At 42.8% G+C, this 17,127-nt stretch overlaps 1 protein-coding gene across 1 annotated transcript; it reads right to left on the bottom strand.

Moving 5' to 3' along the window:
* Positions 1-162: 162 nt before the first annotated feature.
* chchd10 (coiled-coil-helix-coiled-coil-helix domain containing 10) lies at positions 163-2,802 on the bottom strand. The gene is made up of 4 exons (XM_076079881.1): positions 2,563-2,802; positions 1,523-1,739; positions 708-849; positions 163-388 (listed from the first exon to the last, which is right to left on the bottom strand). Exons 1-4 carry the CDS (start codon positions 2,601-2,603, stop codon positions 369-371), a joined length of 420 nt encoding a protein of 139 aa, XP_075935996.1. The 5' UTR covers positions 2,604-2,802; the 3' UTR covers positions 163-368.
* Between the last annotated feature and the right edge of the window lie 14,325 nt (positions 2,803-17,127).

The raw sequence follows: 17,127 nt of genomic DNA, 5'->3' as shown, positions 1-17,127 counted from the left end.
ACCCTGGTTACATTATATTTGATACATAATGGCAGGCTGTGAAGGTTGAGGGTACGCAGAATATTTATTATATATGTATCATTACAGCTGAGCTGACAGAGACTTGTAACAAAAAACTATAAAAAATAAACAAATGAAAAAACAAGACAACCCACACTGTCACAATGTGCAAGTAGATAGCAGCTATTTATTAAAAGTTGAATCACTGTACATGCTAAAAACATTTCATACATTACACTGTCATCCATCAACAAAAACCAACATGCTCACCGCCTGAGGTACACGTTCACATTTTTGTGTTATGTGGTCATGTCTACAGTATGTTTCATTATTGAAGTATGTCCGTCACGACCGCTGATGACCATCATTCACACCAGTGATGTCACACCTACAGTAAAACAGAAAGAGGTCAACATGATACACACTACAATCATGTCAAAATCATTGTTGTTTAAACGTACGTGTAAGGAGTTGCTGTAGCTCCCTATGAGAAGTCGCGAAATAAAAAATCTCAACTGTAAAAGTGTAAAAACTGTAAACGTTCCTGATCATGTGATATGCCAGGATAACCAAATGTAGTTACATGAAGCGTAGATGAAGAATTACATACACATTTAAAAAAGCTGCCTTAAGTTAAGATAATTCTTGAAAGGTGCACGTGGCTTGCTTTATTATGTGGCTCTCGCCATCATTCACGACGGACTCACCGCGGGAGAACTTGCACTGTTTGAGCGCCTCATTGAAGCCCTCACATAGACTCAGGTCTGACTGGTTGGTGGCACAGTCGAGGAACTGTTTGACCTCAAAGTGACATGGGCCTGGCTGGGCTGGAGCAGGCCGGGGGGGCTCCTGGATTTGCACAAGCAAGGAAAGAAACACATCACACATTGTGTCAGAACGGCAGAGCTGCTAGAAAGTCAGAAATGGGCTCAGTGGTTGAGTGGTCATGTGCTTCGCTCTGTGCTCCGATATTCAAATATCAGTAACTTGGTAAATCGCGTGTTTGTCCCAAGTATCTCAAAAATAAACAGTTTAACCTACAAGGCCCTGACACACCTGGAGAAGCAGGGAAGCATTTTGAGAGTCATGTCCTTTGGCTTCTGCACTGCTTTCAACAACGACCTGCCTTTTTAGAGAAACGCTACTGGCAATGCAACATGGATCCCGCAGTGCAGTTTTTTTTTGTTTATTTGAGTTCAAATGTTTTAGAGAATCCAACAACATATGAAAGAGAGTAACCACAAATAATAATAATAATGATAATGCTTGATCCATTGACAAATGAGTTATCTGATCAGGGGCTCTATACTTTAAATCCTTGGTCCAGGTGGAGAAAAGTCTGCCTTTGAACAGCTCCAGACAGTTGAGGGAAAAAACACCAAGACAAGTCAGACTCAAAACACACCCAGACAAAAGTTCAAGACCTCCCAATAAGGAAGGACCCACTCGACGTGCTAAAGTCCAGCTATAGGTTCAGTTATCCATCCATCCCAATCCTGTATGATTATACTCCACCTCTTACCTGGTAAGTGGGCTTGGCTGGCTCTGCGCTGCTGCTTCCACCACTTGGTCCTGTCAGGGCGCTGACAAGGACGTGGCCCACAGCCGAGCCTACTGCCACCCCAGCAGCTGTGGTAGCCATCTGGGCCATGAGGCCCGGACCCTGGGACTGAGCTGGAGCCGGGGCCAGCGCAGCGGGAGGTGGATGAGCGGGGGCCGGAGCATGGGATACAGCTGGGCTACAAACGTAGCAAACAAACAGTCAATTTATTTTGCATCAGGGAACATTCCTTATTCTGTGGCATACCACCACCGTTTCTGTCCATTCAGCAGTATCAGGATCAATGCTGATGATTGTTAGTTGGTAAATGTGCATGGCAAGAGATGATGATAATCTACATTTTTTTGGATTTTGATGCTTTGGCAACATTGTTTCTGAAACTTTCATGCCATTAAAGCCACATTGAATTGACTTATGCTTAATTTTGTCATCAGCTATCCAGTGTAAATCAAGCAGGTATGATGGCCTTCAAACAAAACCTTCCGATTGTCAACTCATTTACACGTATTTGTTATAATTATTTCATTTACTGATATCAGTGTTGCTCTCGAACATTAGTTACCAAACCAAACTGACTTCACTATTCTTCTGTGTTGGGGGAGTTGCAAGTTACATTTCTGTTACACTCAACACCCAAACCAAGAAAGACTTGTCTCTGCATCGAAGTCCCGCAACTCTGAGTATGTTCAGTTAACTGCTGTCAAAAGGCCAAAACGAAATACATCAGCAATAAACTGTCTGAATTTTCGTCATTATGTCATCTACAACTGAGTTGACATTGTCTCAGTAAGTTGTGACGCAACAACTATCACACTTTTGTCGTCCGGTGTATAATAATATAATATGAGTTAGCCTGACTTCAAACTTTAGGCGACACTGTTAATAGTGTGTCTGTTTTAAGTCTGAATTAGCGCTATTTCCTGCGCTTTAAACTGAACGAGGTCATCTGCAATATCCCAACACCACAGAATAAATCCGTTTTAAAATGACTGTAAATGTACCTGGCTGGAGCTGAGTGGTGGCTGCGGCTTCCTCTGGCCATCTCTGAGGCAACTTAAGGTCTGAGTTATTGATGATCGGGACTAAAGAACGGGATCGGCTCTGTCGTTGCTTCTACAACGTGCTCTCCTAACGGACTGCAAGTCGCCGCCAGCTGACAGCAGCAGTTCACGCACGGGCCGCTGACCTTGTGCGGCTTGCACAAGGGTTTGACGCTACCGGCTGCGTCCACAAGTGTCGCAGGACTTAAACACGCCAATCCAAAAATACCTTTGCTTCCGCTGTGGGTTGGACATTGTGGGCACACCTCCATCTGTCGGACCGGAGTGCACGCGCGTCACCACCGCAGCCACACAATGTGGTGCAGCTGCACCTCCATAGCACCTCACCCTCTGTGGCCTCGGTAAGGGGGGGGGGGGGTCCACCCATTTTGAATGCAATCTGGCATCTTATTGTCTTCATCAGAAATGTATTTATAATATAATATAATTCACAATTTCCTTATTTCCTTATTTAGAAAACAAGTTATTCAATGCATTAAAGATAACAATAGGGGAATGTAACTGAGCACATTTACTCAAGTACTGTACTTATAATACTGTAATCAGCTTTATTGACCATGTATGCGTACGCATACATGGTCAATAATTGATATTGATCAATGGTCAATATTTGGCTCCGACTGGAAAATTAGCCAGGAGGGGGCGATATTGCTCCAGTTACAGATGATACTTGTAGTTCACACAATCTCAATCAAATAGGCCTGCAACACACACAGTTATAAAGTAAGGGAAACAAACAGTACAACAGCACCATCCTCATTCCTGTGCCATTAGCTCTTCTACTTCCAATTTAACTCTCTCCTCGCTGCTTATGTTTTTTTATTTTATTTTTATTTTTTTACAGAAAATGAGTCATTCAGTGCAACAAAAAACAACAACCAAATAACAGATATGCTCTCTCTCTCTCTCTCTCTCTGGAAGGAGCCGGTCTTCCTGCTCTGAGTTCCCAGAGTTCCCGGCTGCTGGCAGCAGAATGCTGGGAATATCCGGAGAGGAAAGGGAAGTGACATCACAGCGGTGACCTTCCGTACCAGGCCATATCACCTGGCACTGGCTGGAGGAGAGCTACCAACACACACACACACACACACACACACACACACACACACACACACACACACACACACACACACACACACACACACAGCAATAGCCAGAAATACATACTTCTCTCTTTCTCAGCACACACATTCACTGAGAAACCGTATTGACACACTTCAGTTTGTTCTTCAGGAGAAGAGAAAGAGCGAGAGAGGAAAAATTCCCATGAAGAGAGAGGGGAAGCGACAAGTGCAGACTTTGCATAGAACTGAGCTAACCACATGTTTTAAAATTCCCACCACGCTCCAGATGGTTCCTCACATCAGCTCTGTCTGTCTTTCTACTTATTTGCCAGCTTCTACTGGATGACCATCTATTGGTCAGTGCTACTTAAGTTATATTCAGCCAGCCCCACGGTGTGTGGTGCTGTGCACACCTGCTCACTCAAAGTGTTTAAATAAGATACAGAAAGACAACTTCTGATGAACTTGAATTAGTTTATTACTTCAACAGCCCTTTAACTGTTACATCTGATCACGGTCCAAACAGATAGCTTATGAAATAAATGAACGAGTGGGCATTTTTCTTTCTGGACTAATGTTTTGGTAAAGTACATTTACTTGTCAAGGCACAGTTTGTCACATTTCAGGGTTGCAAGCAGTTCCACCAAAAGTGACTTTCCCCCCTAAACTTCTTCATTTAAATAAACGTTTGAGGTAAAGTCATCCCTCATTTCACAATAAAAGCAAAGACCATATAAAAATGAATACACGTTTTTGTGGCAGAAGTTTTTTCTTCTTGTCTGACCCTTTAATCCTCCCACAATCTTGTTTACAGGAACATTCACGGTGCAGGCTGTCCAACCCTACAAGCAGATGGAGGAACCAGACATGCTGAACAAAGTGAAACACACAGGTTGCACACAGATGGGAGCTTGGCGTTAGTTAACGTAACATGGACTGCAGTGGAGATATTTACTGAGTTTAGAGAGTGTCTCAGAGGTTACATTCTTCGGGAGCAAAGGCTGGAAAACACATAAATACAAACCCACGTACTTGCACACAAACAGACATACAGAGATAGTCACATGCACACAGCAAATACTTTATAGAAAAAGAGCAGGATGGACAGAAGAAGACATGGAAGCCTTCAGGGGAGGTGTGGTCAAAAGAAGAGAGGGGAAAGAGGGGGGGGGGGGGGGGGGGACTAAATAGATGCCAGGAAAGAAAGAGAGAAAGAAAGAACATGCAGAAGCCAAATCAGGCAGAGCGGGAGGAGGGATGAGTAGTGATGGGGTGAAGAGGGAGGGAGCAAGGGAGGGAAAGGGAGAGACAGAGTGTGTGTGGTGGAGACGTCATTATACAGGGAGACAAAAGAAGAAGGGATTCTCTGGTCAGCTGCTGCTGCTGCTGCCACTGTCTATTGTCCTGCGGACGGAGGACCCCCCTCAACACACACACACACACACACATTTTACTCTCTCTCTCTCTGTCTCTCATCTTGTGTTGGACATCACTTTCTTTCCTTCTTCAAGTTCAACTCTGATTACACGGCCGACCAACTGGCAGCCCCCCCCCCCCCCCGACATTTAAAGATCCCGCTGACCCCCTCCCCTGAACCCCAGCTGTGTCATCTGAGTGTTTTTCAGTAAGTCTGAGATTCAACAGATGTTTGCTCCCAAAATACAGAATCCAGAAACATTTGCAAAGAAGTTCAGGCGTGGAAAAAGAAAGCAAGAAAAGAATACATGCTTTTATCCCTCAAGCAGAAGTAAGATTGCTCGGGTTGAAAACGAATCAAGTCAAAATATTTGTTTTAAAGACTGTAGCCTTTTCAAAGTGGATATATTCTACCATCTATTTGCCTGCCAATGCTGCTCTGTTGACCAACACCTCTCTCGTAAATAACTTTATGATGGACGAAAGATTCATATGCAATTTAAATGGCATATGCTCCTTATTTTGTAACAGCAGCATAGTGGTAGCACAAATAATAAGGGATACTTAATAAAGGGGTTTTAAGTTGCAACTTATTGCCGTATTAACCCTTAGATGCACCGGTCTGTCATGGGTGGTTCATAAATTACCCCTAGCCTATAGGCCTAACTGTGTTAAATATAAATGCTAGCTTCATCATTCAGCTAATAATCACAATTCGAATGGCATACCAGCACTAAGCTAGCTCCGCTACGTAGCTCATGCATACGCTTTATCCATCTACAATGTTGGCAAGATGATGTTTACTAGCACCAGATAGTCTTTTCACATAATTGTAAGTTAGGTGAATCAACGAGCGAAATCTAAGTGCAAGTGTTATGTAGAACTGCAAATAAAGACTGCAAATCAGTCATAAACAACAAATATTGTTCACACTTACATGTATCAAAAGTAAAATTCTCTTGCCATGTAAGATAATGTAGGTGAGGGGTCTGATGATGTAACTAATAGGGGGGACAGATTCCCATAAACATCCATAGAACACACATGAAAATACAGATGGAAAGTTGGGGAAATGACACAAAACCGCAAGTCTCATAAATAGTAAAAGAGGTACAAAGAAATTTGGCATGAACCTTTAATAACTCACTTACATAACTGCATACATGATGTCTTGATAGAAAGTCATTTACAAAAAGTCATTTTGGGCAAAAAAAAAGAAGGCATATTTAGGCATATTATGTCATTAAAGCAACATTATCCAGTGATTAATTGTCTAGGAATAAAGCTGTAATTTGCAATGTATATTGTATGTCTTACTCATAAGTAGTAGTCATCCAGACTCTACTTTAGCGAATGCAGAGTTTCTGATTTAAGACCGTTTTTTGTTTTTTCAAAAGTAGAAGTGCATGAAAAAGCTGCTCAATTAAACAAACAAGAGCGCTTGTAATTAGTTGTTTTCCACCCACGGAGAAGTTTTATTGTTATAAAGAGGGATGTTTTATAAGAAGAGGCAATAAATCCAGCCAACTAATAGAAGCGGCTATGAATGAAGCTCCTTTCTTCCCTTTGTGTGTGAGGCGTGTATGTATGCGGCTCACGTAGCCGCCAAAGGTGCTGAGCTCTGCATTATCATCCATCTACCTCCCTGGTGTCTCAGGCGCTGTGCACTGCTGCTCATGTTGAGTACGAATATTAAAGTGCGTTTGTGTTCATGTGCAGTCAGTGTGAGTTCCCAAATGTTTACAAGTCATTTTTTTGTGTGCGTCTTCATTTCTGCTTTCAAATCAATCAGGAGCAAATGACCCTTGACCAACTGACCTCAAGAATATTCAATCGTCCACTGTCTCTGCACAGTGTGTGGCACTCTGGTCCATTCTGCTTTGATTGACCTCTCTTTGACACACACACACACACACACACACACACACACACACACACACACTCGCAGACAGACACAATAGGAGACCCGGCGCATTCCTTTCCCCCAGGTGGCATAAAAGACACGACCAGATCAATGGCCTAATGGGCTGCAAACCAATGGCCGACGATCATTAACCCCCGACGAGTGTGAGTTCCTCATATCCCTAGCCAGACTATTGTGTGACCACTGTGTGTGCGTATACAAACTATTGTGTGAGGGGTTTTTTTTTCTGCCGTGTGGAGCTGGTTAACTGCTGGACGAGGGGTCTAACTTAGGGCATTAGATGGTGACAACATGTGTTGTCTTGACCTGAAAAAACGGAGAAATGCTGGACATTAACATGCCGAAAGAGGTGTCCCACAAAGAAATGATAGACAGTATAGTATAACACAGTAGATTTACCAAAATACTCAAGTACGATTTAGTGGTGATTGTACTTTACTTCAGTATTTCCATTTCATGTTACTTTATACCCAGCTACATTTCAGAGGAAATGATTGTTGTATTTACCTCACTACATTTATTTAACAGCTAGTCAGGTTTTGCAGTTTATATATCCAATATGATAGTGCAATGATATACAGTATATAATAAATATAACACTCTTTTTTTCATGCTTTTACTTTGTAACATAACATTTTAAATACAGGGCTGTTACTTATATTTAGTTTGAGTTGCTTCTTTTTTCCCAAGTAATTTAAAACCCAAACATTTTGGGTATTTGCAATGACACCACTTCTGCACCATAATTATGCTAACTAAGACTGGCAATAACTTGAAGAGATACCCAGGCATCAAAATTGTATTTCCATCCCTGAATTCCCTTCCCTCTCTTTCTCACTTCACCCCCAAACAGCTCTCAGATTCAGCAGAAGCTCACTCCATCCCTCTTTCTCCTCCAGGCCTCCACTCCAATTCCACTGTGTCCATACAGCCGTGTGTGTGTGTGTGTGTGTGTGTGTGTGTGTGTGTGTGTGTGTGGAGGGCTGGTGGTGGGAGGACAATGGGCAGAAAGGGGGCTGGCTGAATGGGACTATTGAGTCTGCTCAGCCAAACAGAAAAGCATCTTCCATCTCACTTCAAAACCCACAGTTTCACTCTGTACAACCAGGCCTTTATCCTCCATAATTACTCCCTGACACACATGTATACGCACATGCCCGCACACACATATACATATGCATATACATACATACATATTTATAAATATGAATGATTATAGGCGCTATTCACACATATAACACAGCCAGGCTGACTCTTGACAGTCTAAGAAATGTGTCAAGTGTCAGTTTAGTCATTCAGTGTATACACCTGAACCTTACATTTATAATATTCAGAATGTTTTGATGTTTTAATAAATTACATAGCTGTATGTCCACACAGCTGTTTTGCATGGATGGGATGACTCTCAATATAGAATGGCAAGTGTTAAGGTATAGGTGAAGAGAACATACTGCATAAATCATCTTTGTAGACAAGCACAAATGGAGTTTGACCTTCGTTCATACAGTACATGCAGGAATGCTGAGAAATACAGATTTATCGTAGCCGATAAAAAGGGATACTACTAACTTTTATTTTTATGAATAAAATGTTTTCATTCAAGAGCGTCATCACATTATGTTTCCATGCTGGTCGTCCTATAACTGCAATATGTATAATTACATTTTTCTATATTTGGAGAGGATTTTTTTCTTCCCTTTCCATTGTTTACCAATCAGTGGGGGTCTATGGATTATTGTGCAATGTTGACATTTTGTGATGTGTATTGAAATATTTTCTGTGTCATCACTATTTTTGTGAGTTCTTTTCTCTCTGTTTTTGCAGCTAATCGATTGAGTGTCTTATTGTAAGTCGTATGCCTTTAGATACCCTTTTGTCACGTAAGCCATCTGGCTGGTGACGGCCTGGTAGGGTGAAAATGTTGCCTGTTTCAGTCCAATAAAGTTCGGACGCTATTGCAGCCAGCGACTCTCCACATTTCTCTTCCCCTTAATTTGCATGTTCACCTGCACCTGACCTAAAGATATATTACGGGGTGTGCATGCTCACCCAGCTGGAGAGAAACAATTCAGCCAGCGCATATAAATTAAATACCAAAGCCATCTAAGCCTCGTTTTCTTCACTGTTATAGAAAAAAAATAGCTGCAACAGATGTGTCACAATATGTATTAACAACCTAATTCACTATAAGCCCTTTAACAAGAGGTATTATCGTAAACAGCCTGTCAGACAAAGGCAGCAGGCCCTGACAGAGAACATGCTGTCACAGAGTACGGTATCACCGACAGTTTTTTGTCAGTGTTACACTGGGCCATTTAAACTCCACCGTGCTCGTTAGCCTAGATCCAGCCCTGCGGCCAGCCTGCTCATTGTACATCCAGCACACTGGATCATTGTGTAGGAGGATAATCCATACAGGGTAATTGGTACACCCTATCATGCAACACATAAGGACAGCGGGATTTAGATGAGGGTGGGTCGATCCATCTATGTACATAGTTAGGGAGTACTTTAAACGTGTAGAACATTATGTTCGACACAAACAATGAATGAATCAATCAATTAATCAATCCATCCATCCATCCATCTCTCCAAACACAAGCCTCAGTCCTCCGTCTCCCACCTGGCTTGCAGCAGGTCTGTGTGTTGGAATGGCATGACATCTCTCTCCCTCGCTCTCTCTCACGCGCACACACACACACACACACACACACACACACACACACACACACACGGAGAAACAAAGGGTGCAGGCAGCAGGAGATGTGGTGTTGGAGTTCTGTGTGCGTTAGCGATGGGGGCAGGCTGGGTCGGGTGGGGTGGGGTGGGGTGGGGGGGATGCGGGGAGGTGGAAGCTCCATATGGGCACTCCACCCCTTGTATGCCCTCCCTCCCTCCCCCTGCAAACAGGCAGATGTCAAATGGGACGTGCCTCCCTGATGGGGCACAGGGTCACACTGCACAGGGGTAAATAACAGAACAGGAGGGAGAGAGAGGAGAGAGAGAGAGAGAGAGAGAGAGAGAGACATGCCTTCCTGCCAACACCCCCCCCATCCACCCTCCTCAAAACACACCAAAAGAGATGTGTACACATGCTACCAGAGGAAAGCTGCTGACACAAACATGCCAACACATAGACATGGCCATTGAATTCCAATCAGTCAAACAAACATAACATATAAATTAACTTATTAAACCGGACTTTTGATCAAACTGAGTCAAATTTCAAATTGGTTTTCATGGAGAAAAAAAAAAATAATAAATCAAAATAATTGAACCTGAGCCTCATTTCCACTGTAATAGAAAAAAGAAGCAACTCTTTATGCAACATCCATGGTCTTCAGATTATGGTTTTGAAAATTGTATTAAGTTCAATTGTTCATTTTTATTGCCTTTCTATTTGATTGTATTGTAATATTTTATGTATTTTTATTGCACCTTTTTACAGGAAAAGTCTATGGAGGGACAATCTAGTTCAAGCGATGAATGCAATGAAATGTAGCGTTAGTCCATTCACTTATAATATTTAGGCCCACTGCAAATTATATAAGTGGGGTGGACAAAATATTAGAAACACCTCTCTCTATAATGCCTTGTTCAAACTAACATTTTCCAAAAATGACAGTGAAGTTGAATTAACTCCTGTCTAAAACACTTTAAGACTGTAACTTTCATTAAGTTAGCATTTGATGCAGGGCTGTTGCATTAGACTTCTAGCTTGATGTACCTAATATATTGATAACTGAGTGTACTTAAGTATAAATTGCTTAATACCAAACAGTGATTGGTGGATGTTTGAATGTGTGTGTAAAATGTGTGTCTCTAATGTGACCACTATTTGAGTACGAAGGGAGATGCAACTTGACTCAAGGACAGGTGTCAGTTGTGTGTGTGTCTGTATGTGTGTGGAGGTATGGGCTGCAGACCTAAACAAAGCAGGGGAATGGACACGCACGCACACACGCACACACACACACACACACACACACACACACACACACACACACACACACAGGCTGTTCTCTGTGTCTTGAGCCCTGAATGGTTACGCCCGCGGGGCAGGAGTAAGGTTACTTTACATACTGCACTTACAGCTCCCTTTACCACTGGGGTATAAAATGGATTTGAATGAGAAAGAGGGGAACAGAGGGGTGGAAGGAGGGGGGAGAGGGGTGAGAAGGGGGAGGAGGGCCGGGGATTCCCTTTGTGTAACAGGAGGCGAGCTGCTGCTCTGGCATGGCCATGGAGATGGAGGAGCAGGGTCACTCTCCCTGCTCTCCCTCCCTCTGTCCCTGTGCTATAGGCTGGCTGCTCTGTCTCTCCTCCTCATCCCTCCCTCCCTCCATCCATCCCTTCCTCCCTATTAGCATAGCAGCTGCCTGATACAGGGCGTAGGGTGGGGAATGGCCAGGTTGCTGTGTGCATATGTGTGTGTGAGGGTGTTTGTCGGAGGGAGGGATGTTGGGGGGTGAGAGGGGGAGGTCCAGTCAATGGCGGTCCGTCTGGCTGGTGAATAGCAGCTAAAGCAGGCCCCCGCAAGCTAGACAAAGGAGCCAGGAGGGAGGGGATGGGGTCGGGGTGTGTGAGGGAGATGGAGGGAGGAGGGAGGGGTGGAAGAATGAGGCAGTGAATGGAGCGCCTTGTCACTGGCGCTATGGATAGAAGCACAGAATGAACTGGAAGAATGAAAGAAAAGTTCAAAAAGGAGCGGAGGGCAAGGAAAAGACCGGCCCGACCACCTGTCTCTCTCGCTCACTTTATTTCTTTTACTCCCCTTCTTACTCACAGGCAGACTTCGGGGAGGGGGTGTTCACTGGTCGTGTTTAGCAACAGACATGTTTTTGGGCAGAAAGTGTTGCATCAGCAGGATTTCAAGCTCACTGCCATCCACCAGCATGACACTGACTCTGTGCAGATTCCCCTGCACATGGGCTGGTGCTGTGGCTTTTAATGATTGTTGTGCTCCAATCTGTGAGATGCACACAGTGCAAGGCTGTCAAAGAGGAGGAACCCACAGGGAATGTGCTGATGAGTTATAAAACGAGACAGTTGGGTTTGATTATAGACACTGGGTAGAGTAGTTTTCGCAGGATCAAAATAAACAATCTCCTGTTCCATCAATAGTGCTTGTTAGACATAGTTGTTCTGATGAATGGTCAGAGGAAAGCTCAATCTCACTGTTTGTCACTCCCTGTGATTAAAATAAAGCTAAACTTTTGAATGACGAAATGGAACATTGAATATATTGTTTTCTGTCTTAATTGTTACGGTATAGACTACCGAGTGGCTAATGTTAGTGTTTGCTAAACAACCAAGAATGACAATTTGTTACACATACCCGCAGAATACAAATCCCCGCCCGTTTTTTTTAAAAAAGTTTGTGGATTGGTATCATCTTTTAAGCAGCTATTGTCAATATTTCTATAATAATAATCTATCAAATGACTCTGGAATGTGATAGGTTCGCTCCCACAGGCCACCCGACTCTACTCTCAGCTCTACGGAGCGGTTTACCATGTTTTAACTCTAATTGTTTTGGTTTTCAGCGCTTGTCATCAAACTTGGCTGCTTCAAACAACATACGCTACTTGTCTATAGCACCAAACGGTACATAGATACACTTAGCAACCGAGCTCGTGAACACAGTGGAGCATTTGTTCCACTTAAAAACCAGCATTGATTCGGCAAATAACAGAATTCTGTTGTTAAAAATAAACACATTACAGGTGTGTAAAATACCTTCACTGTTGTCAAAGTTGCAGTCAAAGAGCTTTAATGGCGGCTTTAGACGCAAAATTGCGCCAATGACTGAATGCCAGGTAAAATTACAAAAGAATAGGCAGAAATCAAAAGATAAATATCTTGTCGTTTAATATCATCACGAAAAGGAGTCGATCACATGCAGGATCTGAGAAAGGCCTCGGGCGGACAGATGTGCACTTCCCCGAACAGCTGTGATCACTAAGTACATGCCAGGCCTGCTTTACCTCTGTGTTAATTAACTATCATAAACACATTTAAAGGGCCTGCACACCCACATGGGTATTTTCAGTTACTCTGGTTGATTAGACCTCTAGTCAGGCGGAAGCTGGGTGGAGCCATGATGGGAAATGACTCACCACACATCAAACTCTATGCACCAATAAGGATGATAAGAGCTAAATTTGGACCTGAACAGGTGCAACAAAACGAACAAACTGGAAAGACTGTTGACCGTTTCTTTACGTTCCTCTTTACGTGGCCGCAGGTTCCTGCAGCAAGTCTGAAAAAGTTCCTCATATGTGTTGTCATCGTAAATGTAAAACTTATTCAAACAAGCCATTTGTATTACATTATTACCCAATCAGAGTGCAATCCTGTCAATCCCGAGGCACTTTGAGGAAGTCATACACAGGAGCTCCTGTCATTGTACGCACGTTGAACAGAGCCGTTTTAAAATGAGGAATTCAGTGTTGCAAAACCAATTCAATTGCGTTTTACCCATATCACAAGATGTTCAGTTAATCTTGTGTCTTACAGATCAAGTGTAACAATCAAATGAGGGGTGTAAGCATGGATATGAATATTTGATGAGATGCAGAACAATGGCCTTTTGAATGGAGATGGCAGATTATCACACAGACGCACTTGATTGCAGCTGCTGTACCATCGACGCACCAACCATATTTAACTTGATTTATGTGTGAAGAAGAAGATACAATACATACACATGCGCACACAGGACTGTAACCGGTTAAATATGCCAATGTGGCCCATTCACTTTTTTAATAAAGTCATTTTCACGCTGCTTTCCTGAGTTTTCTGGACTCTTGTCTTTTTCCCTGACCGATTTTCCCTGTCTTCTCTGTAAAAAGGCCTCCCAAAAATGCCTTGTGTTGTCTGGCTCACTAAAGCGGGCTGCTCCATGCACAGGCCAGACCAAGACAAGCGAGGAAAGCCAAGGCACATGAAGAACCTATTAGGGGGCCTAGCAGCCAGCAGCAACCCTGGGAGGCCAGCCAGCTCCGTCTGTGAACAATAGGGAACCCAGCTCAACAAAAACATCCTGCAGAAGTGAGAGACTCAGGGGGGAGAGAGGAAAGGACAGGCGAGCAGCAACCCAGATAGCCCATTCGGCATCAAAACACAGAGGGGGCTGGTGTTTGGAGGAGCTAAACGCATCAGGTTGGCGCTTGATGTGGTCAGTGCAGAACATTTGAGGTCAAAGAGGGCTCCGCTGCAGCTCAGAATGCAAGTTTAACAGCTGCTCTAACAATAAAACGCTGTTTTTTTTCCACGTTGAGTATAACTTCAGGATGACACTGAAAGGAAATCTCTCAAACCACAACCGTTATTTCAATCACATTAAATGCAACCCTCCTTGCTCAACCAGTTGCAGCTATAACTGCAGGTCGCCACCCAGCAAATGTTACAACACAAACAGGTCCGACATGCAGGAAGACGTATTGTAGTGTTGCTTTTCCCACGACCCTCCCACAGCAGCGTGATATCAGTTGCAAAGCAGTGTTTCCATGAAAATGGTGACTCAATGAAAGGTTCCTCATAAGCAAAATGTAACCGCCAGTATATGCTTTTATAAATTGAAAATGTTCATTTAAAAATGTTCACTTCAAAATGCACAGACTAACAGTGTTTCTTAACCTTTTTTAGCTGCACATTAATGTGTGTTCCAGTTTTTGGACTCAAGGCCGGCCCATATGAGGCGAGAGTGTTTAACAGTTTAACCAACCATTATCAGGGCCACTTCATGCACCATCACAGAAAGCTACAAAGTACATATTTCACCAAAAAGAAAAATCACAAAAAGAACCGAGTACGTTCCCTTCCCCTCCAACCAATTCAGCTGATTGCAAATGAATCAGTCTTTTCTTAGAAGCATGAGTTGTACGGCTTATGGGAAAGGGGTTAGTGAAGTGAAAAGAACAAAGATCATTTCAGGAAAAGAGTATGGATGATGAGCGAAAGACACCCTCAAGGGTGTGCAAAAGCAGGTTTGTTAGCAGAGAGCTGAATTGTTGCGCAGAGCTTGGGCCTTAATCGTCAGAAAGGGAGCACAAGAGAGGCGTGTGTGTGTTGGACATTTTTTTTTTGAGTGTGTGGATGTAACATAAAACTAGCTCTCGCGCAACACACACAGGGGAGGGGACCCTTCTTTAAACTGAGCCTACCCACAATGCACTGGGCTCTTTTATCCCGGCAGTGAAAGGATGAGGCCAGATGAATGACAAAAGGAGAGAATGGGGATCTGGGTTGGGCCCGGCTTGGAAGACAGGGAGGGAAAAGAGAGAGAGAGAGGAGGGTAGGGGTGTGTTTCCCAAACCAACCTTTTCTATGAAAGATGCAGGAGGGAGGATGAGGAGGAGGACTGAGTCAGAGGAAATGTTGCTTTTTTTTGCTCGAGCGCTGAGGAAGAAATGTATGCATACACAGATTTTTGAGTTTAATGATTTCTTTACTGGCTTGTACACAAACGTACAAAAATAATACAGCACTCATCTCCACATGACATCACGTCATCATCACAGTGTTACAAACGTTCAAAAATAAAAGAATAGAAACAAAATGAAACATGATGGAACATCTGCATCACTCATGAAAAATCAGCTGTTTCCTCTTGCTTGAAATGAAGCAAGACCAGAAACACAACTTGGTCCAAAGAAGTCAGCACTTAAAAAAAAAAAAAATAATAATCATCTCACTCATGTACACCAATTCGGCGGCTGGCTCCTTACGTCATAAATGTTATGACCCTGGAAAGCCAAACAACCACACAACCGTGCAATTTTTAACCATGTTACAATGATCTTACCATCAAATGTATTATTCCCCTTTCAAAAAAACAGGAAGACAGCACTTCAAAAAAGAAAGTGCCCCCAGATATCATCATCATCATCATCATCAGCGTCGATATATATATATATCCATATGTATATATACATACACCCAATCACAGAGATACACGCATCTTTGTTAAAAAAAAAACATCATGTTTTTTTCCACAAAGTAACACACACATTAGGACTTTATCACCTGGAGCATATATTTATACAATAGTATTTTGTTGTGTTTGTTTTTTTCTATTCAGAAAAAAAATTTAATGTCGACATAAAAGTCAACTTTTCAACAACAGTCATCAGTGCAATATTCAAAGGAGAGAAAAAAAAAAAAAGGGAAAGAACATCAAGTTTAAGACAATTGATGCATATTTAATTTGTTGCCTGATACCAATCTATACCTTGATGTGGCGGAGCTATCGCTTCAGATTACTTGTGGTTGTTCCGGGGAAGTTCTCAGTCTGGATGCCCCCCCCCCCCCCCCCCCCATGAGAAGCTCAGAATCACACAAACACACTTCAATTTATAAAACACACTCTTTCAACAGCTTCTCATGTGGTGAACCAGTGCTGCTGTGAAGCTTCTATACAACTGTTGGCCATTTGAGCAGTAGGCTTTAAAAAAAACAAAAATAATAACATCAACAACAACAACAGAAAAAACAAAACAACCAAAACATACAAGCAGCATTGATACAAATGTTAGGGTGCCATGACTTTCAAAATGCAGCAGGCAAGTTGATGAAACCATTTTATTTGTTTTTCCTTTTTCTAATCTGTGACATCCTGCAATAGTCATGTGTTGTTGCTATTTGAAGTCTTCATCGTCCAACAGTATTAGGGTCCTGCTCAGTAGTAGTAACTATTCCAAAGCCTTGGCTCCTGCAGTTACCCCGTACAAACACTGGGGGCGCACAAGGCTCCGCATTTTTGTGCAATTAAAACTCCCTGCATTTATAAGTCACGTGATACAATTCCATTTTTTTTGTATGACTGAAAAAAAAAAAATCCTAGAAAACAAAAATCCAGGCTGGTGAAGACAGAGATAGAGAGGAGAGTGGAGGTTTATAGGGAAAACAATGGCAGTGTGTGTGTGTGTGCGTGTGTGTGTGTGTGTGTGTGTGTGTGTGTGTGTGTGTGTGTGTGTGAGAGAGAGAGAGAGACAGACAGAGAGAACCACAGACTCCCATGCAGAAAGGCAAAACGATGCATTGCTCGACAAAATTGGTTTGGTTGTAGTGTAAAATAAACTGCCCCGACTGAGGATG

Source organism: Anarhichas minor, unplaced genomic scaffold (genome assembly GCF_050575085.1).
Source record: "Anarhichas minor isolate MPS153535 unplaced genomic scaffold, ASM5057508v1 ptg000073l, whole genome shotgun sequence".
Lineage (NCBI taxonomy): Eukaryota > Metazoa > Chordata > Actinopteri > Perciformes > Anarhichadidae > Anarhichas > Anarhichas minor.
This window is presented reverse-complemented; position numbering and strand designations above follow the sequence as displayed.

Bases quoted from the DNA above. Each gene is read 5' to 3' on its own strand.
- chchd10 (XM_076079881.1), bottom strand. From the start codon at position 2,603: ATGGCCAGAGGAAGCCGCAGCCACCACTCAGCTCCAGCCAG. The intron at 1,740-2,562 runs GTACATTTACAG...CTACGTTTGTAG, and splicing joins CACCACTCAGCTCCAGCCAG to CCCAGCTGTATCCCATGCTC. The intron at 389-707 runs GTGAGTCCGTCG...GTTTTACTGTAG, and splicing joins ACAGTGCAAGTTCTCCCGCG to GTGTGACATCACTGGTGTGA.